Genomic DNA, 20,822 nt, shown 5'->3' on the forward strand with positions numbered 1-20,822 from the left:
GAAAGAAAAGGAAAGAAAGAAAGAAAGAAAGAAAGAAATTGAAGACACAAATAAAAACATATCCTATGCTCATGGAAAAGAAGAATAAATATTGTTAAAATGTGCACCCTACCCAAAACAACATAAATATTCATGCAAACCCTATCAAAATTCCAATGGCATTTTTCACAGAAACAGAACAAGCAATCCTAATACTTGTGTGGAACTACAAAGGACCGCACATAGCCAAGGCAACCCTGAGGAGGGAGAACACTCTCGAAACCGGGAGAAAAGGGGCGAGGAAAGAGAATAAATATTGGGCGGGCCAGTCTTCACTGGGGCCAGAGGGATTCGAAACAACAGATATCCAGGCCCCATCTCTGGGGACCCTGCTTCCACAGGTCTGGACTGTGTCAAAGCCCAGGGCCAGCACTTTTAAACATCTGTCCAGGTGACCTGGCAAGCATCCAGAAGACACTGAGTTAAAGAAGGTGATGGGTCCATGTGAGCATAGTGGGAGAAAGGGCTGTCCCCTTGACCAGAACTCCTTGGGCTTCTGGGGACAGGAGGGCCTCAAATTTGCAATCCCGCTCATGCGGCCACGTTGTTTTGTCACAGACGACCTCATTACACGTTATTTCTCCTCCATGCTTGGAGTTTTGTGTATACGTGGATATATCATCTATGGATTTCATCTCATGTCAGCAAAAGGGACTACACAATGCTTGTTATAAACAGATGCCTAAGTGAATGACAAGCTCTGAGTGCTCAGAGGACACAGGACAAGGGTCTGTGACAGACTCAGGGCCAGCTGGAGGCAAATGAGGGGCAGGGTGACAAGCAACGCCGTGGTGACCAATCTGGAAAGGTTGAGCCGGGGGGCTGGTGGAGGTGGGAGGTGGAAGTCAGTGCTGAAGAGGAGTCCCTAGGGCCAGGTAGGGGCTGAATCCCTGGGTCATGCAGGCGGGGAAGGGCCCGTCCTGCAGAATGCCATCAGCCACCAGGTGGCAGCATGGGACAGAAGAGGGACCAGGACACCTGCGCTGTTTTGGGGGTACTCTGGTTAGATGATACAGCCCACTTTCTCCATTATAGCCTTGCACTGCCCCCCGCCCCCGGACCCTAAACTTCCCTGGACTGGACTGACAACAGAAGGAAGCCCAGTCTCAGGCTGCAACCCCTCCTCACTTTGTGCAGCCACATGGCAATCCCACCAGGCCCCAGGGACGGCCCAGGGCCTCACCCTCAGTCACTCTCAGGCCCTTCCTCCATCCCCTGAAGGCTGCTGCCCACTTCAGGCTTCATGTGGCCCTCGGCCCATCTGCCAACACCTATATCTACAGGCCCGAGGAAGCCCTCCACCTCTCGGCACCCAGCCCTGCCGCAGGGCAGAACTTCAGGCTGTCTCAGGGCTCAGAGCCCAGTGCCAGCCCACAAAGCACATTGAGAAGAGGTCCCACCCCAAAAGAACGAGCCTGCCACCCTCAGCTACAAGCCAAGCAAGGCCAGAGGCCCTCCCCTCCCGACCAGGCTCAAATCACCCCTTTACCTAGGTCCTCTCACCCCAAATGGTTTGCCAACCACCCCTCACACAGCACCCCAGGCCTCTTGCAGTTGGCACCCACTGCTAGGCTGGGGGTAAGAACACACCCTCAGCTTCCCTACCTGTGCTCTCACTGGCCAGGCCCTGTTGGGCAGGTCGGGCCCGCCCCCAGGACAGGTGCGTGTGAAGCATAAAGCCGGCCCAGGCAGCTCCGGAGGAACCTCCACAGTCCACCATGAAGGGGAGCAGCACTTTCCTGCTGGTGGCCCTCGGCTTGCTTTGCACCAGTGGTGAGTCTGTGCACCGATAGGTGCTTGCAGCACATTTAGGGGCGGGAGGGGACCGGCCAGCGAAGCTCGAAACTCGGGCACTGGGCCGTGAAATGACTGGTGCCCCCCTTCCCAGGCACTCCGAGCAGAGAGGCAGGCAATGATCCTGGTGCCCTTCTGACCCCAGTCCCCATGCGACCCCACCCCGACCCCGGAACAAGCCCAACTGGTCCCAACCCCACGCCAGCTCTGACCTCTGTCCCAGCCCCAGTGTCACCACCAAGCCCAGCCCAGGCTGACCCTGATCCCAAGCCAAGCCCCGGGTCAGCCAGCCTCCTGCGGAGGAGAAATTCCCATGCATCAGGGGCTTGGCTTTCCTTCCTCAGTGACCCCGGGGAACCCGGGGTGGAAAGAGGCAGCTGAGGTCAGGGTGACGGGTGGGGTCTGCAGGCAGGCGGAGTTGGGGGATGTTGTGGAGGAAGCTCTGGGGGCAGGTGAAGTGGGCACTGATGGGGAAGGCCTGGAGACCCCTGAGGTTGGAGCACTGGGTCTGGGGTTGGGGTTGAAAAGGAGCCCTTCTGTCCTGATCTAACCCCCATCCCCCAATACAGGACTGGCCACAGGGGAGGACAACAATGAGTTTTTCATGGACTTCCTGCAAACGCTGCTGGTGGGGTCCACAGAGGATCTCTATGAGGGGCCCCTGGGCAAGTACGACGTCAATGCAGATGCCAAGGCAGCGCTGACAGAGCTCAAGTCCTGCATAGATGGCCTGCAGCCTGTGCACAAGGCGGAGCTGGTCAAGCTGCTGGTACCGTGGGCAGGGGGGCACCCCATTCCCGAGAGGCCTATAGCCCTAGCAGGACACACAGCCCTACTCTTCAGGGCCTCCGCCAAATGCCATAGCCCCTCGTGACCCACGCAGTGCAGCAACCCCATTCCCCGCCACCCCACAGACACCCTGAGCTGCCTCAGGAGCAGAGGTGGGCATTCCAGGCCCCACACCTGCAGAGCAGCCCTCTGCCTCCCCCTGCTGCACATACGTGCCCACACACGTGTACAAAGCAGCATGCAAACACACAAGTGCACACTGCTTCCCCAGCTGCTAGGCGAGGGCTGCCTGCAATGTCCTGGAGCCCGCTGTCCCCCAGAGGCAGGCCTGGGCCTGTTTGCCTAATGGAGCTGTGGCTCTGTAGTGACTGAGCACTGGGCATGGGACCCCCAGCCTCTTGGCCCACACATGTCTGCCTTCCAGGTGCAAGTGCTGGGCAGTCAGGACGACGCCTAGTGGACCCCAGTCGTGGCTCCAAGTAGCCACAGGACCAGCTACACAAGCGGCCATGGCGACGCCACCTCTACCACTTCCCGAGGCATGAATTTATCCTCAAGCCACTCATCCAATAAAGCCTCCTGTAGTCCAGGCTCTGGCTCCTCTCTCTCCCCACCCTCAGGGACACAACTCCACACTCACACAGACTCACATACGTAGGGTCGTGTGAGCGGAGCACACACGTACAAGTAACCCCACGTAGACAGCAGGCCCACCAACAGAAATCCAGGCAGACGCCCTTGTAGGCAGGTGGACAAAGCAAGACAGATGGACAGGGAGGTGTGTGGTTGCAGGGAGGCATCAGGACACGAGAAGGTCACGGAGGCAGCAGTGGGAGGGAGGGGCAGGGACACAGAGCAGGGAGGCATTAGCACCCCTAAAGAGGAGGCAGCCAGGGCTGAGGGAAGGGTCTGGGCATGGGCGCGCTGAGTCTGAAGGCTACCCTTTGTAGACAATAAATGTGCACAATATACCCATGACTTGGGGCCGAGGGGTTGAGAAGTCGCCAAGGAAAGAGGCAGAACCCCAGCGGAAGCCCCTCGAGGAATTTGCTGATGAGGACACTCGGGGTCCAACAGAGTGGGCGCAGCCAGCGTGGTGCAGAAGGGAGCACAGGGCTGGAGAAAAGTCCCTCAGGAAAGCGTCAATTCCCACTCCCCAGCCAGCACAACCCCACAGCGATCCCCAACATCCAGAGCCTTCCTGCACCTGAGCCTCCACCAGAGGCAGGGCTGAGTCAGCTCTGCCCCAGTGACTTTCACTCCTTGGCCTCTCTGGCTGTGGGCCCCGAGGCCTCACTGTCCCCAGTCCATCCACGCCCCTGTCCCGCACACTAGCTGTCCCCTTCCTGCCATCCACACCTCTGTCCCACACACTGCAATAAGGAGCAAAGCAAAGTCCCAGGGCCCGAGCCATGCACAGCAAGGGTGGGGGCCTTTGGGCTGAGGCCATTGTCTCCATCACACAGACGGTGATCTAGAACCTACCATCCCAAAGAGAACATTCTAGAGCTCAGGGACCCCTCCCCAATTCTCGAAGCCCCCGAGGAGAGAGGAGAGAGAGGGAGAGGGCTTCCTCTCCATGTTCCTTTTCTGGAACTCCCTGGCACCGAGGCCGGTGTGACGGGACTGCCTCTGAAAAGTCCCGGTCCATAGCCTGTTCTGGGCACCGCTCCTGGACCAGACAGGTGAGAGCCCCTCCAGAGCGGCCCCATCCCCGCCCAGGGCACAGTCTTATCCAGGAAGTTGCCCACCTTTCCCACCACTCTTGGCCAAGCACACCCAAGGTCTTCTGAGCAGGAGGAACCAGCCCAGACCCCCTTAGATTCATGGCGGGTGGTCCGTGAGTGCTGAAAGTGACAGCATTCGCGGCCTTGTAAGTGAGGGTGGATGATCCTACTGCTGGCGGTCGGTGTGGCAGAGCCAACTCACTGCTCTCAAATCCAGGCCCCAACTCGAGATCCCACTGAGGAGGCTACAGCCTGCAGTTCTGCCCATCGCAGGGGGTGGGGGGGTAAAGGCAGGGATGGGGGTGGCGGGCTCAGGCCTCCCAGCACCTGGTCACTCTCCCATCCATGGACAGAGCCGGTCATGGCCGAGGAGGTATGGGTGGGCACCTGGAGACCCCATCGCCCCCGGGGGCCCATCATGGCCCTCTACAGCAGCCCTGGACCCAAGTACCTGATTCCACCCACCACGGGTAAGCGCTTGGGAGCCTGGGGTGTGGAGGGGCAGAGAGGGGGCAGGAGCTCCGCCCCTGAGGTGGGTCTGAGGTGGGTCTGAGGTGGGCCTGAAGGGGGCTGGGGCTCATCTCTGACCCCCAGCCCATCAGTGCCTCTGGCGTCAACGGGGGTGGGGGGAGAAGCACAGTCTGGCTGCAGGCTGCTCAGAGCCTCTGCCCCACAGGCTTTGTCAAGCACACGCCCACCAAGCTGCGTGCACCAGCCTACAGCTTCCGAGGGGCCCCCATGCTCCTGGCAGAGAACTGCTCCCCAGGGCCCCGCTACAGCGTGAACCCCAAGATACTGAGGACTGGCAAGGACCTCAGCCCCGCCTACTCCATCCTGGGGCGCTACGGCACTAAGGCCACACTGACCCCCGGCCCTGGTGAGGGACCCTGGCCCCCAGCCCCAGCCGCCACCCTGGTAACCACCACAGCCCTGGGAGGCGAGCGTGTGAGGCACGCAGCTGTCCTCGGCCCCCCGACCCATCTTTCTCCTCATGAAGGGTTCCAGCAGGCCTGAGTGAGGGGACTGGGCCCCAGTGCAGCCCCTGAGACCCTAATGCCCACCTCTGACCTGGGCTCTTCTCGGCCCACATCAGACTCACCCTCCCTCCTCAAAAGCGGCCCCCGTCCCCCTACTCTGCAGCCAGCATTTCCGTCCTGGACACCCCCTGAACAATCCCAGTCACCACCCACTGGGTCCCAGAGGCCCCACACCCGCACCGTCAGGAGGTCCTCCTCGAGCTGCCTGAGCAGGACCCAGCGTCTGTGCGGATGGTCCTCGCCCTCCCAGCGCCCACTCCGTTCCTCCCCCACCACCCCAGGCGACTACTTCCCAGAGAGATCTACCAAGCACGTGTTCGATGCAGCACCCAGCCACTCCATTTCCGCCCGAACCAAGACCTTCCGAGTGGACAGCACCCCAGGTCTGAAGCAGCCCTGACGGCCCGTGGCTGACCAGGTTGGGGAGCCCGGGTAGGGCCGGTGAGGGGGGCCAGACTGCTGGCCAGCCTCCTGGAGGTGGAAAGCCCAGGGACGAAGCCAGTGGAGATGCTGGGCACAGGACTCTGCCCAGCCTGAGTCTCCACGCTCGTGCCCTCGACAGGCCCCGCTGCCTACATGCTGCCCATGGTGATGGGGCCCCACACTGTCGGCAAGGTCTCCCAGCCCTCCTTCTCCATCAAGGGCCGCAGCAAGCTGGGCAGCTTCAGCGATGACCTGCACAAGGCAAGGGTCGCCCAGCTGGGGTAGAGCATGGCTAACCACCCCCCGCCCCGCCCCCGAGAGATGGCCCATCTGGCCCCTTCCCCCAGAACCTCGGACCCACCAGCCAGACCCCCATCCTCCTGAAGGCCAGCAGCTCTTCATCCCCTGGGAGCCACAGGTCTGGCCCCACCCTACCCCCACCGGGTTACATTCCAGCCGTGGGGAGGGGCAGACAAGGGACCAAGAGGCCGCGGCTCATGCATAGAGATGGATAGTGCTGAGGAGCGAAGAGCAGGGAAGGGGTTCTGGGCACTGCTTAAAGGGCAAAGAGCAGTCTTAGGTAGGGCTGCATTCAGGAAGAAGCTGAGGAGAAAAAGAAGCTGTGACATGTTTCGGGGAGGAAGGTTCTTGCTGCAGAAACAGCCATTGTAAATGCCCTGAGGTGCCCAGGACCTGGAGAGACTGGTAAGCTGGAATCATAGCACTGCTGAGCTCACCCAGCCCAGCCCATGGCCCTTGAGTCCCACAGGACAGGGTTCCCAGCTGGGAAAAGGACAAGCCTGGAGCTGGCACAGACCGGGGCGTCACTGCCACGGTGAGGCTGAAGGGAGGGTGACGTCTCACACAGAGAAGGGGTCCTTCAGCCCTGGGGTGCTGTTCCACAGCATGGCCATCATTTGGAGATAGAAGAGGCCCCTGACACACAGACACACAGCGACTTGGCGCCCGAAAGCCACGGTCTGATGCTGGCTCCTGCCCTCTGTGTTCCCACACCCTGGCAGGCCGAGCCTATCTGAGCCTCTTTCACCTCCCAGACCCCAGGTCCTGCAGCCTACCGTCAGACCGATGTCCAAGTGACTAAATTCAAGGCTCCACAGTACACCATGGCTGCGCGGGTGGAGCCCCCAGGCGACAAGACCCTCAAGCCAGGACCAGGAGCCCACAGCCCTGAAAAGGTCTGGCAAGAGCACGGCCCAGTGGGGTAGGGGTGACATGGCCCAGAGAGGGTGGTGTGGGGAAGGGCCTGTGAGCAGGCAAGGGTCATGGTGTCCAGGCACCCTCAGAACACTGTGCATTCTAGCTGCAGCCCTTTCCTCAGCTGGCAGGGCCCCCTGTCCCCAGTGTCCGCCAAGACTAGTGCTGCTGAGGGCTCACCACATACCAAGCCCTGTGGTCAAGCCTGGCAGTGTGGACTTCCTGCTGGTCACTTTGGTCCCGGGCTTAGGAGGTATTGCCCCAGTGAGGGCAGAGCCTGCAGGGGGACGGGGGTGTCAGGTCCTCACAGCCTCTCCTCTCCCAGGTGACCGTGACCAAGCCCTGCGCCCCCATCGTCACCTTTGGCATCAAGCATTCTGACTACATGACACCCCTGGTCGTGGATGTGGAATAGTCCCGGCCCCGCTCCACCAGTCACCCTGAGCCTCTGCATGTCATGTTCCCCCAACAGCAGATTCCCGGGGCTGAGGGCTCTGGGTGCCTCCTCCACCAGCCGGGCTGCAGCTGGCCTGGCCCTGCAGGGCAGAGCACACTTGTTTGGACAGTTGTGACCAGTTATTTTTTCTATGCTACCTTCCCTTTTGCTAAACTTGTTTCCTGCTGAGCCTGGATATGCAATAAAATCTGATTCCATTAGTAATGGGTGTCTCTTGGGGGATCACCAAGATTTTCCAGAAAGGGGCCCCCATAGGCTACCACCGACCCGTGTCCGGCCCCTCCTAGCTTCCAGGGCCTGGGTTCTGACAAGAGAGGAGGGCTCAGGAGCCTCAGACACTGCCCTTAGGATTCTGCCTTGAGCCCTGCCCTCTACGTGGCTCTATCTGTCCCCTCCCATGTGATGTCCCAGTGCGGCTCTCTCTCCCCTGCTGAGAGTCCCTCCCCTGGAATCTAGAACAGCGTCTGGGACCATCCCAAATGGAGATGCGACGTGACTCGTGAGGCCAGGCCATGTGACACACACAGAGCTCCCACCTGGGTACCCCCTTCTCTTTGCTCACCTTGACACCAGGAACCATGTCGTGAGGAAGCTGAACACATGATAAGACAGTGAACATGGCTGGGCCCCCAGCTCACACCAGCGGTGACCTGCAGATCTGTGACTGAGCCTTCACGTGATGGCAGCACCAGCCTCTCACCTCTGAGAGGAAGCCTTATCATAAAGCAGAGACAACTGTCCCCACTGCGCCTGTCTCAAACTCCAGCAGCGACCATGAGACATAAATTACTACTGCAGGGGTTCCTGCCGTGCCTCAACGGTTAACAAACCCGACTAGCATCCAAGAGGATGCAAGTTCCATCTCTGGCCTCGCTCCGTGGATTAAGGATCCGGCGTTGCCATGGGCTGTGGTGTAGGTTGCAGACGTGGCTTGGACCTGGTGTTGCTGTGGCGTAGGCCCACAGCTGTAGCCGATTCAACCCTGAGCCTGGGAACTTCCAATGTACCACAGGTGTGGCCCCAAAAAGACAAACCAAAAAAAATTTTACTTCCGCAATTTCAAGTGACTGAATCTGAAAGTGACAGTATACGTCAGATGCTGCGTGAAGCACAGGAGGCTATGGACAAGGAAGGGGTGACGAGCTGGGATGAAGGGCATTTCCAGAGGGTGCTCGGGAGTCCGAGGCTAGCTCTCAACGGAGTCCAACCTTCAAACCAGCGCTAGGCAGGTGGCCCTGTCACCCCTGTGGGACTTTAGTCACGAAAAGGCAGTGACGCCACCTTCCCCAACTTAGTCACAGAAACCTGGGGAGAAAAAGGTCCGGCAGCAGGACGTAGTGAGTCCACGCCTGCCCCCCGCCCCCCGCCCCAGGGGATGAGTAAGGACGGGAGCAGGGCCCGAGAGAAGGGGAAAGAAGCCACGTGGAGACCACCGTGCCCAGGGCAAGGCTGTGGACCAAGGTCAGTTCCAGACAAAACTCTCGGAGGCCCTGAAGGAAATGCAAACACCAAAGACTATGTGTTTACTTAATCGAGAATCTGTTTATTCCAAGTTTTTACGACCAAATGCCTTGTCCTTGACTTGGGGCCCCCCCTCGGCACAGAGGACCCCAAGGCCTCTTCTGTTTTAGTCTGAAGGGCCACTTAGCAAACCCCACTTATCCACAGGAGGAGGTGCTGAGTGCACAGGGCTGAGCAGAAGGGTGCAGGCCCCACAGAAAACCCTGCCGACATGGTGGCAGCAGCATTCAGGAACTCAGCCTAATGCAACAAAAAAGTAAACCAGACAGAAACAAAAACCCAAACCCCAAAATAGCTGGAAGAGCTGCCAAGAGCCATGGAAATGAAGTGGGGAGGCAGAGGTGGGGACCCAAGGAAAGAACACAGCAACCAGAGGTCTCGGAGGGGGCAGAGCACTTCTTGAGACAGTCATTCTGAAAGGCAAATCCTCAATTCCTGGTCTGCACTGGCAAGACAAGTGGGCACAGCAGGTAAGAGCATCCTGGGGGGAGCAGCAGCCATGGCTGAGCCATATTCTCAGGAAGCCAGGTTAGCAGGCCCAGAACAGGCGGCTGCCACACTCAGGTCTGATGTGTCTGCAGTGCCTGTGGTGACCCGATGGAAACACGACACGGCAGCAGCTGCTGAGCTTCATGAACAGTGGGCACATCCCTGTGACAAATTTCAACATGAGATGAGCTGACGGCTGAGCCGAAGCCATGGAGGCAAGGAAGCGGACCTCACCGAGTGAGAAACAAGCACACACTGGAGGGATGGAGGCAGTAAGAACAGAGCGCTCGGAAATGAGAAGGTAGCACGCTCCCCTTCCAGAAGGCTGAGGCCCAGCCAGGCACAGTGGAAAAGAGAAGGGCATTATGGTGGGTGTGAGACAAGCCAGGCCTGCTCGGTGGAGAACAAAGGAGAGAGAGAGGAGGAGCAGGAGCAGCAGGGCCAGAAGGTGAGGTGCCCAGGGCCAGAGACCAGAGCAGGGTGGGGTGGCAGGAGCCCGAGAGGCGCAGGCTGTGGCTGACATACGACCACATGTGTATGCGTGAAGATGGCCGGTGAGCCGGTAGCCCTCAGAGAGTGAAGGGGAGTGACCAGGAAGACAGAGAACTGGAACAAAAGACAGGAAGGACAGAGCTGATGACTCGTTTCTTACAGGTGTCTTCATGGGAAGACACTGAGATCTCACAGCGGGGTAGAAAGACCCATTGGTGTGGAAGAAACTGCAGTTCACTTCGTGTGAGCAGGAGACTGACCAGTGGGCACTGAGGGCCCACGGAGAGATGGGCAGATACTGTAGGTGGAAGGGCCAGACTTGGTGGAAACTGTCCGCGGACCCTCAAAAAGCGACCTACAGATCCTATGAAAAGCCGTTACCTGGAAGCCTCCAGGCTGTACCCACAGAGGCCCCTGCTCACACCCTGCCTGGCTCTGACATGCCAGATGAGCCTGTTTCTAGAGATCTGGGCTCCTGGAAACGTGCCTCGGTGCTGGACAGACCCTGAATCCTGAGAAAAGGTCAGTTTCTGCTCCCGGACACAGGGAGACCAGGAGGACCTGGGCCCGCGTCTTCAGCCAATGCTACAGTTCACTTCTCCACGCACAGCCACTGCCCTTCCCTGAGGGTCGGGCTCCAGCCATGGGGTTGGACGGCAGGCAGACACCTCTCGGCAGGACCCTTGACTCTTGCTGGTCCACCAGTACCCGGCAGCCCTGGCCAGGAGCAACAGCCATCTCTGGTTCAAGGACTCTTGGCTGAAAGTGACAGCAATGATTCGAGGTTTACAGTCACACCCCTTCCTGTGTCGGCTCTGGGCACCTCGAATACCAGACGTGGCCTTATCCAGACCAAGACCAAGCAGAGAAGCCTCAATACGTCAGAACCCTGAGGGCTGGGGGAAGGGCTGCTGGTCACAGGTGGTCACGTCCAGGATTCCCAGCTGCTCTGCTCCAACCTGGCTCTGCTAGGGCTTCTAGCACCCAAGATGGCAGAGGAAGCTGGGCCTTGGTTACCCAATGGGGATGGGCCCCTTGCACACATGGGACCACCTAACATGAGCTTACTGGGTCAGAGGCTCCCAGCCACACAGGAAAAAGATTCCTAAGCCAGGCTCATCACTTCGAAGGGGTATTTTGTAGCTAGGTCTTCTGGAGCCCAGGACACAAGGCAGAGGAAGACCCTGGTTGTCCCAGGTACCTACAGAAACCAGCTCCCACCGGCTCACGTCCTTGCCCTTGACAGGAGGTAGGAGAGGATGAAGAAGACCACGATCAGGCCCATGGCCACACCACAGAGAAGCTTCCGGTTGTCTCGCCCAGATCTCGCCATTGTGGAAAAGCGCTTCACACTCCCCGTGAGGAGGCCCGTCACACTCGTGAAATCCGAGTCCTAAGGGAGGAATCCTAGCACGGTCACACGGGGCAGCAACTCCACAGTACACACACACGTGGGGGGTGGGGAGGTGCCTGCAGGGCAGGTAACGGGGGGCCGAGAACACCGCAGACCCTTACCATGCCGTCCAGGTACCGGTTCTGGTCTTCCACGTCCCTATCAATGTCCAAGGCCAGCTGCTCAGGACACAGAGGGGACAGGGTCAGGCCAGGACAAAAATAAGGGACTGTTCCTAACCCCCCACAGCATCAGCAGAGGTCAGGAGATCCAAATGTCACCTGGGCCAGCACAGGTGAGTGCTGCCATGTACGGGACAAAGAGAGAACTATCTGGACCCCTTCCAGGCCTCTACCCTCCCTCTGACGCCCTCCTCCAGAAGGCCCGATGGAGGTGAAAGGAGAGGACCACCACTGACCGACTTGAGCCTGGTGACCTTGGAGGCCAAGGTGTCTGCCATCCGCTTGTTCTCCCGGTCTAGAATCTCCTCCACAGCGCCGGGGCTCTGAGCTGTGAGAAGAGACAGAGAGGGGGTGAGAGTGTGCACCCACCCACAAGCACCCTCTTGGCCTCTGCCCTCAGGGCTCTCACTCCAATTCCATCTGGTCCAGGGGGACTGGGCTTTCCTGTGTCTGCTGAACAGGTCCTGCCCTAACCCAGGGTCCAAAGCGTGAACTTCACACACGAGACAGCCGCGTGAAGGACAGCCTGCGAGAGCACTTGTTCTGTGTAGGCATCCAAGCCCGGATGGGTGGGCAGCACCTTCTGCTACTCTGTGGCAAAACCTGTACCATCCCCTCTGGATGGACTGGTATGTCAGCCCAGATGTCACCAGCGACGTAGAGGGGACCTCTTCTCAGAGAAAACCAGTAAACTCTGGCAAGGACTTAGGAAAAAGTCATGAACAGAAGCTGAGGTCGATCTCACCAGCAGGGCAGAGATCTGCTCAGCTCTGCATCCTACACAGAGCCTTACACAACACCCAGAGCAGTGGTTGCTGAGACCTGGCCCAGGACAGGGGCTGGGACTTATGACTTGACTTGGTATAACCATCCTATCAAGTGGATGAGAACTGCCTCCCCAAGTTCACAGGCCAGATTTGCCGTGGGCCAGATGTCTCAGGGAGGGTCATCTAATAGGATCACAGCCCTAGAAATCATGGATGTGTAAAGATCCCATGAGGTGTTAGCATCCTGCCAACCAGCGGAAACAAGCATCAGCATCCCACTTCGCAGATAAGAACAGGGGTTCCCAGAGGGCAAGTGGGCCACTCCCAGCCCCAGACCGTACGAGGCCTTCTTGGGCCATCACGCGCAGCCCTCACTCCTTGGGGCTGGCCTCCGGAACAGTGGACCAGCCCGTCTGGCTGAGGTCCCGTGCAGAACAGTCTCACGAGGGCGGAAGGGGTGGGGAGAGCGGACATCCGGACCCCGCAGCTTCACCGAGAAGCCGGGCAAGACCGCCCGAGGGCCTCACCCACGCCGCCCTGGCTCCGCCTGTTCTCAGTGTCTGCCGGCCAAAGCCACCCAGAGAGGCGGGGGCGGGCGAAAGCGACTCCTGCAGGCAGCGGCATCGGTTCCAGCACCGCCGCCACCTGCCTCCGCGCCCCAGTGCTCACCCCGAGCCCAGTCCGCCATCGCGCCCAGCACGGACCCGCAGAGCTACAGCCTCCCGGGATGTGGCGCAGCCGTCGGGGAGGGACTTCCCGTCCCGCCCCTTCCGCCCGGGGCCCTCCAACTTCCGGCCGAGCGGGAGAGCGGGCGGGACGGAAAAGAACTGACGTTTCCTCCACCGCCTGCCTTGTGAACAGGGCAGCTGGTTCGCTCCTGGGACTGCTGGAAGGTTATCGTCTTTAATAGCATTATGGTGCCGACAGACAATTCCGCAGCCATTCCTGCCGAAGGCGGTGTCAAATCCTAACTGGAAAGAGCTCACGGCCCTTTCTCAGGCGAGAGAGGCTCCTCGCAGCGACACGGCCCGGGGTCCGAGGCCCGCCCGGCTGCGGTGCGGTTAAGGCGAGGACTCGGTGTGAAGCACCCTCCAGATGCTGCCGGCGGGATAAAGAGGGGATCAGTGCCTGGAACAAGCGAGCGCTGCAGAAGTCTCAGGGATGAAGCACTTGAAAGAAAACGGGAAACCAGGAAGAAGAGTGGGAGCGTGAGGGGAGTTAGGGGCAGGAGGAGCCGGTGCTGCGACCTTGCACCCGGGCACTGACAAGGGGCCTGGCACAAAATAGATGCTCAACAAAGGCTTGTTGCGCAGTGGGTGGAGTATATGTTATTCACCCACTGTAATGGAGCATTCACTCTGTGTCGTTTAGTGCTGACAACCCACCGAAATGGGACCTTTTATCATCTCTGCTTTTCAAAAGAGGGAACTGGGTCCAGGCCAGAAGATGTGTCTGCTTACACAGCCAGGAAGTCCCTGCACATGATCAGGCTCTGCCTTCATCCTGACCTGGACCTTCCCTCCCCACTCTCCCCTGTCTCTCAGCCCCAACAATGATCTCTTTCTCTCTCCTACAACGGCCATTCCCACCTTTACTCTGCCGGCTCCTTCGGCCTTGAATGAACTTCCCCCAGGTCCCTTCCTGGCTCACTTCTTCCTCTGGTCTCAGCAAAAGCGACACTTATTCAAATCCCCTTGCAGCCCATCGGGCCCCTTTTTCAATCACAGCACTATGACTGCTTAAAGTCTTCCCGTTTTCCCGTTTTTGTTTTCACCTCTGCAATATAAGCCCCACGGAGGCAGGGACCTGTGGGTTCTGTTCACCCACATCCTGGTTCCTTGCATGCTGTAGGCCCTCAAACGCCTGCTTAATAAACAAAGTGGTCCCGGGGCTGCAAAGTCCTTTCCACTTCGTCTTTCCTCGGAACATCTCATTCGTTCTGTACATCAAGAGGGGTGTAGTGTGGGTGTAATAGCGGGGTGAGAAGCTAAGGCCCTCTCCCGCAGGGAATTCCGGCTCAAGAAGCAAGGGTCACTGCTCGGAGCCGGAGCGATTCAGGCCCGTGGTCGGATAACCACTGAGTCGGACACTGAAAGCCAACGTGACTGGACATCAAAGCCTTTAAATTCCCGAGGGCTCTTCTAGGCCTCTCCACTTTAAGGCGCGCGCAGCCCGGGCCCCCGCCCCGCGCGGCGCCGCGCGCAGCCCGGGCCCCCGCCCCGCGCGGCGCCGCGCGCAGCCCGGGCCCCCGCCCCGCGCGGCGCCGCGCGCAGCCCGGGCCCCCGCCCCGCGCGGCGCCGCGCGCAGCCCGGGCCCCCGCCCCGCGCGGCGCCGCGCGCAGCCCGGGCCCCCGCCCCGCGCGGCGCCGCGCGCATGCCCCTTCCCGGCCTCCCCCGCGCGCCGAGCTAGGGCGGGGCGGGCCGTCTGGGGCCCAGAGCCTTGGAGCGAGGTACCTTCCGCTTCCTTGGGCCGGGGTCCCGGGAGCGCCATGGAGCCTCGGGCGGTAGTGGCTGCTATAGAGACGGGGGAGGAGGACGTGGTTATGGAGGCTCTGCGCGCCTACAACCGGGAGGTGAGCGGGAGCTATGGACGTGGGACGCGCAGGGAGGAGGTGGGGCTGGGTGGGTCCCGCGCGCGTGGCCGGCGGGGAGGGCGTGAGTGGTGAGCGTGGCGGAAGGCTGAGGGTGTTAGCGAGCACGGCGGGGAGGGGCACCGAGTCTTTGAAGAGTTGCTGGGGGTGCCGTGGGGAAAGGGAGCCCTGTCTATTCAGAGCGGTGTCTGCGGCCTTGGAGCTCGGATTCTGCTTCGGTGGACCTGTGCCTCCTAATCTTCTGGGTCTGTTTGCAGAACTCCCAGAGCTTCACGTTTGACGATGCCCAACAGGAGGACAGGAAGGTGGGTGCTTATCAAGGGTAAAGGGGCAGGGACGGGTAGCCCAGGTAGAGGGGCCTGATGGAACCGCTCTATTCCCCTGCCCACAGAGACTGGCGGAGCTGCTGGTCTCAGTCCTGGAGCAGGGCTTGTCACCCTCCCGCCGAGTCATCTGGCTGCAGAGCATCCGCATCCTGTCGAGGGACCGCAGCTGCCTGGACTCGTTCACCAGCCGCCGGAGCCTGCAAGCGCTTGCCTGCTATGCTGGCATCTCTGCTTCGAAGGGGTCGTGTCCTGAGACTCTGGACATGGATGTTGTGCTCGAGTCCCTTAAGTGCCTGTGCAACCTCGTGCTGAGCAGCTCCGTGGCACAGGTGCTCGCCGCAGAGGCGGGGCTAGTGGTGAGGCTCGCAGAGCGAGTGAGACTGTACCGCCAGAGCAGCTTCCCGCATGACGTCCAGTTCTTTGACTTGCGCCTCCTCTTCTTGCTAACGGCGCTTCGCACTGATGTGCGCAGGCAGCTGTTTGAGGAGCTGCAGGGAGTGCACCTGCTGACCGAGGCACTGGAGCTGACACTGGGAATGACCCCTGGAGAGGGACCCCCGGAACTCCTTCCTTCCCAGGAGACCGAACGGGCCATGGAGATCCTCAAAGTGCTTTTCAACATCACCTTCGACTCCATCAAGAGGGAGGTGGATGAGGTGAGGGCTGGCCTCAGCCTTCTGTTGGGCTTAACAACTAGGATGCTTCCGGGACCTGCCTTTCTGCCGGGTACCCTCAAGTTTCTGGGTGTTGGACCAGGAGGACATCTGCACAGCAGCGCTTGTCAGGAGGAGGCAGGGAGGTGCCCGTTCCGTATAAGGGCATCGAGGAATCAGAGCGCGTATCTGGCTCTTGCAACACCAGGAGTGCTGTGTGGTGTGGGGGCAGGCTGTAGGAGATTCTTCGGGGGCGGGGGGGGGGGGGCGCGAGAGCACAGAGTGACTTCATCCCAAAGGGACCTGTTGATGTCGCTAACCAGGAGAGTGCTCTTAAGGTCACATAAGTGAGGCTGAGCAGCCAGGTGTGGTGAAGGAGATGCATGGCCTGCATGAGGTCTGGCCGTGGGCCAGGCAGTAGATGTTCAACAGGCAGCAGTGGGGGTGAGTGGCACTTTCTCTCACAGGCACCCCTTTCTCTTTGGTCAGGAAGACACTGTACTTTACCGGCACCTGGGGACCCTGCTGCGGCACTGTGTGATGGTCACTGCTGCTGGAGACCGCACAGAGGAGTTCCACGGGTGAGGGTGGTGCCTGTTGGGCACACCGGGGCGGGCGTCTGCTCTCAGGTCTATATGGTGGTTTCCAGCCCTAGAGAGTCTTCATCCAAATGGGTGGGACCAGGCATTGGTGTGTTTCCACAGAGCTGCAGCACTTAGAACACACAGCTAGGAGAAGAACTGTGAGCTCAGGACAGAATGTGCCACTGGACCTTGAACACTGTGGTATCCATAGAGCAGTGTGGTTGTCACTTTCATTTTCTGTGACCTATGCCTGGGCGGGTCCCAATTTGGACTACCTGTTGTTTCAACCCAGGTGTGTGGGAGGTGGGACGTCTGCAAGGAGGGCCTCCCTCTGCTGTGGTACTTGGTGTTACTCAGGCCCCTGATACTGGTTCGGGTCATGTGTGATCCCAGCAGGTGGCAACAAGAGTTGCGCCTGTGCTGGGGGCCTGGGTTTACCCAGCCCTCCTTTCCATGTGTCCCCAGCCACACAGTGAACCTCCTGGGGAACTTGCCCCTCAAGTGTCTGGATGTCCTTCTCACCCTGGAGCCACACGAAGGCTCCCTGGAGTTCCTGGGAGTGAACATGGATGTGATTCATGCCCTCCTCAGTTTCCTGGAGAAGCGTCTGCACCAGGTGGGCAGGAGGCCCTGCTATGGCTCTGGCCCAGGCTTTCCCAGGCAGCTGTGGGCACTGCTTTTGTGCAGTCTGCACTGGTAAGGGGAGATCAGCTCCCCAGTGGGATTCAGGCAATGCCTCCAGCTGCTCCAAGGTCCAGCCAGGCAGGAAGCCAGACAGAATGTCCTCCTTGAAATGTAGGCAGACTGTGACACAAACAGAAGCAGGTTTTCAGAGACTAGCAAAGTATTTGTTTTTAGGTCTCTTTGTGGATCTTCTTGAGTGGGACCAAGAAGCCGCTGGTCCCTGCTTGTGATGCTAGACTCGCAGTGTCGCTCTACACAAGCAGCTCTTGGTGATGAGCAGCGGCTGTCCTTTGGTCTCTCTAAAGGGACCCACAGGATCTTCCAGGCAGAGGCTCCCTGACTCCTGCGGCCGCACCGTAGAACGCGAACTAGCCCTTCTGGGAGTTTGCAGATGTCATGCGAACTACAGAGCCTGACAGACTCTGATTCCGTAGAGCTCTGTTTGTGTGCTCATGCTACGTTAGCAGCTTTCAACGCCCTGTTTTCCCCACAGCTCTGGTTTAAGGGTGGGGAAGTTAGACTCAAGTTGAGTGATTTTCCCCAAGTCACAGGGCATGTGGATGGCCTCTTGAGTTAGTGTCCATGCCTGTCCCTTTCAAAGCTCACACAGACACCCACTGCCCGTTCTTGGCCCCGAGCACCTGTGGCCAGGACCATCTGATGCAGGTGTGTCACCCCCCTGGCTTGAGTCAGGTGGGGCACAGTCCTGGTGACAGACTCCTCTGCAGACGCACAGGCTGAAGGAGAGCGTGGCCCCTGTGCTGAGCGTGCTGACGGAGTGTGCCCGCATGCACCGCCCTGCCAGGAAGTTCCTAAAGGCCCAGGTATGAGGCAGAGGGGCTGTGGCCATGCCCTGGTCAGAGACCCTGGCCACTCCAGGCCCAGCCTCAGGGGCAGCTGCCTTTCCAGGTGCTGCCCCCGCTGCGGGATGTGAGAACCCGGCCGGAGGTGGGGGAGTTGTTGCGGAACAAGCTGGTTCGCCTCATGACGCACTTGGACACCGACGTGAAGAGGGTGGCCGCCGAGTTCCTCTTCGTCTTGTGCTCTGAAAGCGGTGAGTAGGCGCCAGCCCCTCACCTGCCACCCTCTAGCCCTTCCCCAGCCACGTTTGCACACTGACCTCTGTCCTGCCCCTTAGTGCCCCGATTCATCAAGTACACAGGCTACGGGAATGCCGCCGGCCTCCTGGCTGCTAGGGGCCTCATGGCAGGGGGTCGGCCTGAGGGCCAGTACTCAGAGGATGAGGACACAGACACAGACGAGTACAAGGAAGCCAAGGCCAGGTGCGTGTCCCCACATCCTTGGGCTCCTCTCCCTCAGACCCTGGCCCTGGTCCCACCCCAACTTGGACCTGCAGGATGGGCAGGACAGGTCGACACAGTTAAGACCTTTCGGAATCAGACCCCTGTTCTGAAGGGACAGATATCCTGACATGGGGGTGTTCTGTCAAGAACACAGAGGCTGAAGGGCACCGAGCAGTCTGGGGGGCCGGGCTGACCAGAGGGCAGGAGTCGGTTACCTGCTGCCCCCGGAGGGAAATCTCTTCCGCAGTTGCCTTCTTTTCCGCACCAGGAAGATGGGTTTCCTGCTGTTCGAGTCCCAGGTGGGAAGATACGGGCCTCCACCCACCCCATGCAGCCCTCTCTCCTGCCGGGAGAGTCAGCGCTGCTTCCCCACGCCCCTCTCTTGTGAAACAGCATAAACCCCGTGACTGGGAGGGTGGAGGAGAAGCCACCCAACCCCATGGAGGGCATGACAGAGGAGCAGAAGGAGCATGAGGCCATGAAGCTGGTGAACATGTTTGACAAGCTTTCCAGGTACGTGGCGTGGCAGGGAGGAACACCTGGCTGGGACAAAGGAGAACGGACCCACGTCCTGTCTTGTGACCCTCAGGAGGCGGGATCAGATCCTGGCAAGGCTGCATCACTCTCTGACATCACCTGTCCTGGAGGACATTCTCCGGTGAAGGGTTAGGGTCGAGATCAGTATTATGTTCACTTTATACTCAGGAAAACCGAGGCCCGAAGCAATTGCCTAAGGTCCCAAAGCTTAGGTAGCCGTTGGGATTCAGACCTGATTGACAGAGTTCCCACCCAGGCTTCCCCAGTAAACAGGAGCAGCTTGGTGGAGCAGAATGTCAGAGTTAAGGATGAGCAGGACCCCTGCCTCACCCACCAGGCCCCTGCCCCAGCCCTACCATGCCTTACCCCCAACCCCCGCCCCCCCCCCCCCCACAGGCACAGAGTCATCCAGCCCATGGGGATGAGTCCCCGGGGTCAGCTCACATCCCTGCAGGATGCCATGTGTGAGACCATGGAGGGGCAGCTCTCCTCGGACCCTGACTCGGACCCTGACTGAGAACGGCCACTCTTCTGCTCTTCAGAACTGGTGCTGCCTCCACGGATGCCCTTGGGGCTGGGACCTGCGGAAGCCACATCCATCCCTCCCTCCAGCTTGGAGACCCTTTTCCCTCTCCTCCAAAAGTTGTGCTTACGATTTGCCTTTGGTCCGTTTCCTCCTCTCTAGGATTGCGAGGGTCTTGTCGCGCTCTAACTCTAAGTGGTGTCTTTTCGGTACCTGAGGGCAGGGCTTCACTGAAGGCAAAACCCAGCGTTTGTGAGAGTGGGCGCTGAGAATGGGCGCATGCAGACACAAGCACGTCCACGGTTGTCATGCCGGCCCAGAGCTGGTGCTGGGCAAGTGCCACGTTGGGAAAGACCCTGCTGGAACTTCATGTGCTGATGTCAGAAATCTACTTCCCGTGTACGCTCGGCTGTTTTTGTGCCTGCTGAGTGCAGGGCTCGTAGCCTCTTGTATTCTCGGTCCCGGCTCAGTGCCCAGGTTCTCACGGGCTGTGACGAATTTTGACCCTTCCTGCTGGCTTAGACTATAAATACATGAAGGAAAATGTCCCCCCTTGAAACCATAAGTCTAAATTTCTATCTTGCACCACAGAGCTCCATGGAAACATCATTCTGGAATAAAGAGTTCCAGGCAAGAACGTGCACGCGCGTGTGTATGTGTGTGTGTGTGTGCGCACGCACACGCGCGCATGTGTGAATATACGTGCAAAATATCAAGTAAAGGCATGGAAAGTGGAACTAGAATTCACACATTTCTTAGAACTGAGCACTCTTCCCAGATGAGCTCGTGGGTCTTGCTCTCGGAGGAGTGAGGCCTCCAGGTCTCATGAGGAGTCTGGAGAGTTCAGTCTGCTCCAAGGGGTCCGATGGGGAGACAAGATGCCAGGAAGGAGGGAACACTGGGAGCAGGAGCCGGGCCTGGGGGCAGCCCCAGAAGGGCCTGCACTAAAGCAGGGAAGATCACAGTAGGTTCAGCCCAAACAGCAGTGTGGCCCGAGCGCAGGTCAGGGAGCCCAGCGGGTGACCAGGAGCACCCCCAGTTTCCAGGTGTCTTGAAGGTTAATTTTAGCCGCATTATTGGAAGGCAGCCTGATGGGGGAGAGTGGTGACAGACAGAGCAGCTAGAATGGTCTGGAAGAGATGAGTTTCTGGGGCAGAGGTTAATATGAAAGGCAGCAGGGTAGAATGAACAGGATGGGATGACCTTCAGGAGGGGAGCTGGGCGCCCTGGAGGCCCATGGACTTGACCTGGAAGAGGGCACTCTGCCCGTCTTGGATGAATCCAGGAACGAGTGTT

The 20,822-nt window shown here is 59.5% G+C and overlaps 4 protein-coding genes across 12 annotated transcripts; 3 read left to right on the top strand and 1 right to left on the bottom strand.

The window, feature by feature from the left end:
• The first annotated feature begins 1,740 nt into the window (after window positions 1–1,740).
• SCGB1C1 (secretoglobin family 1C member 1) lies at window positions 1,741–3,205 on the top strand. The gene is made up of 3 exons (XM_047774066.1): window positions 1,741–1,812; window positions 2,403–2,602; window positions 3,047–3,205. Exons 1-3 carry the CDS (start codon window positions 1,758–1,760, stop codon window positions 3,077–3,079), a joined length of 288 nt encoding a protein of 95 aa, XP_047630022.1. The 5' UTR covers window positions 1,741–1,757; the 3' UTR covers window positions 3,080–3,205.
• A 980-nt stretch (window positions 3,206–4,185) lies between these two features.
• ODF3 (outer dense fiber of sperm tails 3) lies at window positions 4,186–7,681 on the top strand. 2 transcript variants are annotated; one of them, XM_047774067.1, is made up of 7 exons: window positions 4,186–4,307; window positions 4,703–4,819; window positions 5,026–5,226; window positions 5,668–5,769; window positions 5,949–6,070; window positions 6,865–7,005; window positions 7,350–7,681. In XM_047774067.1, the coding sequence occupies exons 2-7, from the start codon at window positions 4,711–4,713 to the stop codon at window positions 7,437–7,439; spliced, it is 765 nt and encodes a 254-aa protein (XP_047630023.1). In that variant the 5' UTR covers window positions 4,186–4,307; window positions 4,703–4,710; the 3' UTR covers window positions 7,440–7,681. The 2 variants fall into 2 exon arrangements, with proteins under 2 accessions (XP_047630023.1, XP_047630024.1); XM_047774068.1 differs by lacking the exons at window positions 4,186–4,307; window positions 6,865–7,005 and having other exon boundaries at window positions 4,709–4,819; window positions 7,350–7,439.
• A 1,322-nt stretch (window positions 7,682–9,003) lies between these two features.
• Window positions 9,004–13,113, bottom strand: BET1L (Bet1 golgi vesicular membrane trafficking protein like). Of its 3 annotated transcripts, none has more exons than XM_047774765.1 (4): window positions 12,995–13,113; window positions 11,795–11,886; window positions 11,499–11,555; window positions 9,004–11,376 (listed from the first exon to the last, which is right to left on the bottom strand). In XM_047774765.1, the coding sequence occupies exons 1-4, from the start codon at window positions 13,011–13,013 to the stop codon at window positions 11,209–11,211; spliced, it is 336 nt and encodes a 111-aa protein (XP_047630721.1). In that variant the 5' UTR covers window positions 13,014–13,113; the 3' UTR covers window positions 9,004–11,208. The 3 variants fall into 3 exon arrangements, with proteins under 3 accessions (XP_047630721.1, XP_047630719.1, XP_047630722.1); XM_047774763.1 differs by lacking the exon at window positions 12,995–13,113 and adding an exon at window positions 12,667–12,988; XM_047774766.1 differs by lacking the exon at window positions 12,995–13,113 and adding an exon at window positions 12,667–12,988 and having other exon boundaries at window positions 11,262–11,390.
• A 1,585-nt stretch (window positions 13,114–14,698) lies between these two features.
• RIC8A (RIC8 guanine nucleotide exchange factor A) lies at window positions 14,699–20,163 on the top strand. 6 transcript variants are annotated; one of them, XM_047774772.1, is made up of 11 exons: window positions 14,699–14,897; window positions 15,173–15,220; window positions 15,307–15,897; window positions 16,384–16,475; window positions 16,944–17,094; window positions 17,891–17,986; window positions 18,060–18,216; window positions 18,301–18,445; window positions 18,860–18,979; window positions 19,056–19,131; window positions 19,400–19,466. In XM_047774772.1, the coding sequence occupies exons 1-10, from the start codon at window positions 14,814–14,816 to the stop codon at window positions 19,126–19,128; spliced, it is 1,557 nt and encodes a 518-aa protein (XP_047630728.1). In that variant the 5' UTR covers window positions 14,699–14,813; the 3' UTR covers window positions 19,129–19,131; window positions 19,400–19,466. The 6 variants fall into 6 exon arrangements, with proteins under 6 accessions (XP_047630728.1, XP_047630723.1, XP_047630727.1 ...); XM_047774767.1 differs by having other exon boundaries at window positions 18,860–19,131; window positions 19,400–20,163; XM_047774771.1 differs by lacking the exon at window positions 19,400–19,466 and having other exon boundaries at window positions 19,056–19,374.
• Window positions 20,164–20,822: the final 659 nt, after the last annotated feature.

The sequence above is a fragment of the Phacochoerus africanus genome, chromosome 4 (genome assembly GCF_016906955.1).
Source record: "Phacochoerus africanus isolate WHEZ1 chromosome 4, ROS_Pafr_v1, whole genome shotgun sequence".
Classification (NCBI taxonomy): domain Eukaryota; kingdom Metazoa; phylum Chordata; class Mammalia; order Artiodactyla; family Suidae; genus Phacochoerus; species Phacochoerus africanus.

Coding starts and splice junctions, on each gene's coding strand:
- ODF3 (XM_047774067.1), top strand. CDS start 4,711: ATGGCCGAGGAGGTATGGGTGGGCACCTGGAGACCCCATCGCCCCCGG. Junction 4,820..5,025: donor CCTGATTCCACCCACCACGG/GTAAGCGCTTGG, acceptor TCTGCCCCACAG/GCTTTGTCAAGCACACGCCC. Junction 5,227..5,667: donor CACACTGACCCCCGGCCCTG/GTGAGGGACCCT, acceptor CCACCACCCCAG/GCGACTACTTCCCAGAGAGA.
- BET1L (XM_047774763.1), bottom strand. CDS start 12,799: ATGTCCGCTCTCCCCACCCCTTCCGCCCTCGTGAGACTGTTCTGCACG. Junction 11,887..12,666: donor TGATGGCCCAAGAAGGCCTC/GTACGGTCTGGG, acceptor CTCTTCTCACAG/CTCAGAGCCCCGGCGCTGTG. Junction 11,556..11,794: donor AGGTCACCAGGCTCAAGTCG/GTCAGTGGTGGT, acceptor TGTCCTGAGCAG/CTGGCCTTGGACATTGATAG.
- SCGB1C1 (XM_047774066.1), top strand. CDS start 1,758: ATGAAGGGGAGCAGCACTTTCCTGCTGGTGGCCCTCGGCTTGCTTTGC. Junction 1,813..2,402: donor CGGCTTGCTTTGCACCAGTG/GTGAGTCTGTGC, acceptor CCCCCAATACAG/GACTGGCCACAGGGGAGGAC. Junction 2,603..3,046: donor CGGAGCTGGTCAAGCTGCTG/GTACCGTGGGCA, acceptor TCTGCCTTCCAG/GTGCAAGTGCTGGGCAGTCA.
- RIC8A (XM_047774767.1), top strand. CDS start 14,814: ATGGAGCCTCGGGCGGTAGTGGCTGCTATAGAGACGGGGGAGGAGGAC. Junction 17,095..17,890: donor TGGAGAAGCGTCTGCACCAG/GTGGGCAGGAGG, acceptor ACTCCTCTGCAG/ACGCACAGGCTGAAGGAGAG. Junction 18,217..18,300: donor CGTCTTGTGCTCTGAAAGCG/GTGAGTAGGCGC, acceptor CCTGCCCCTTAG/TGCCCCGATTCATCAAGTAC.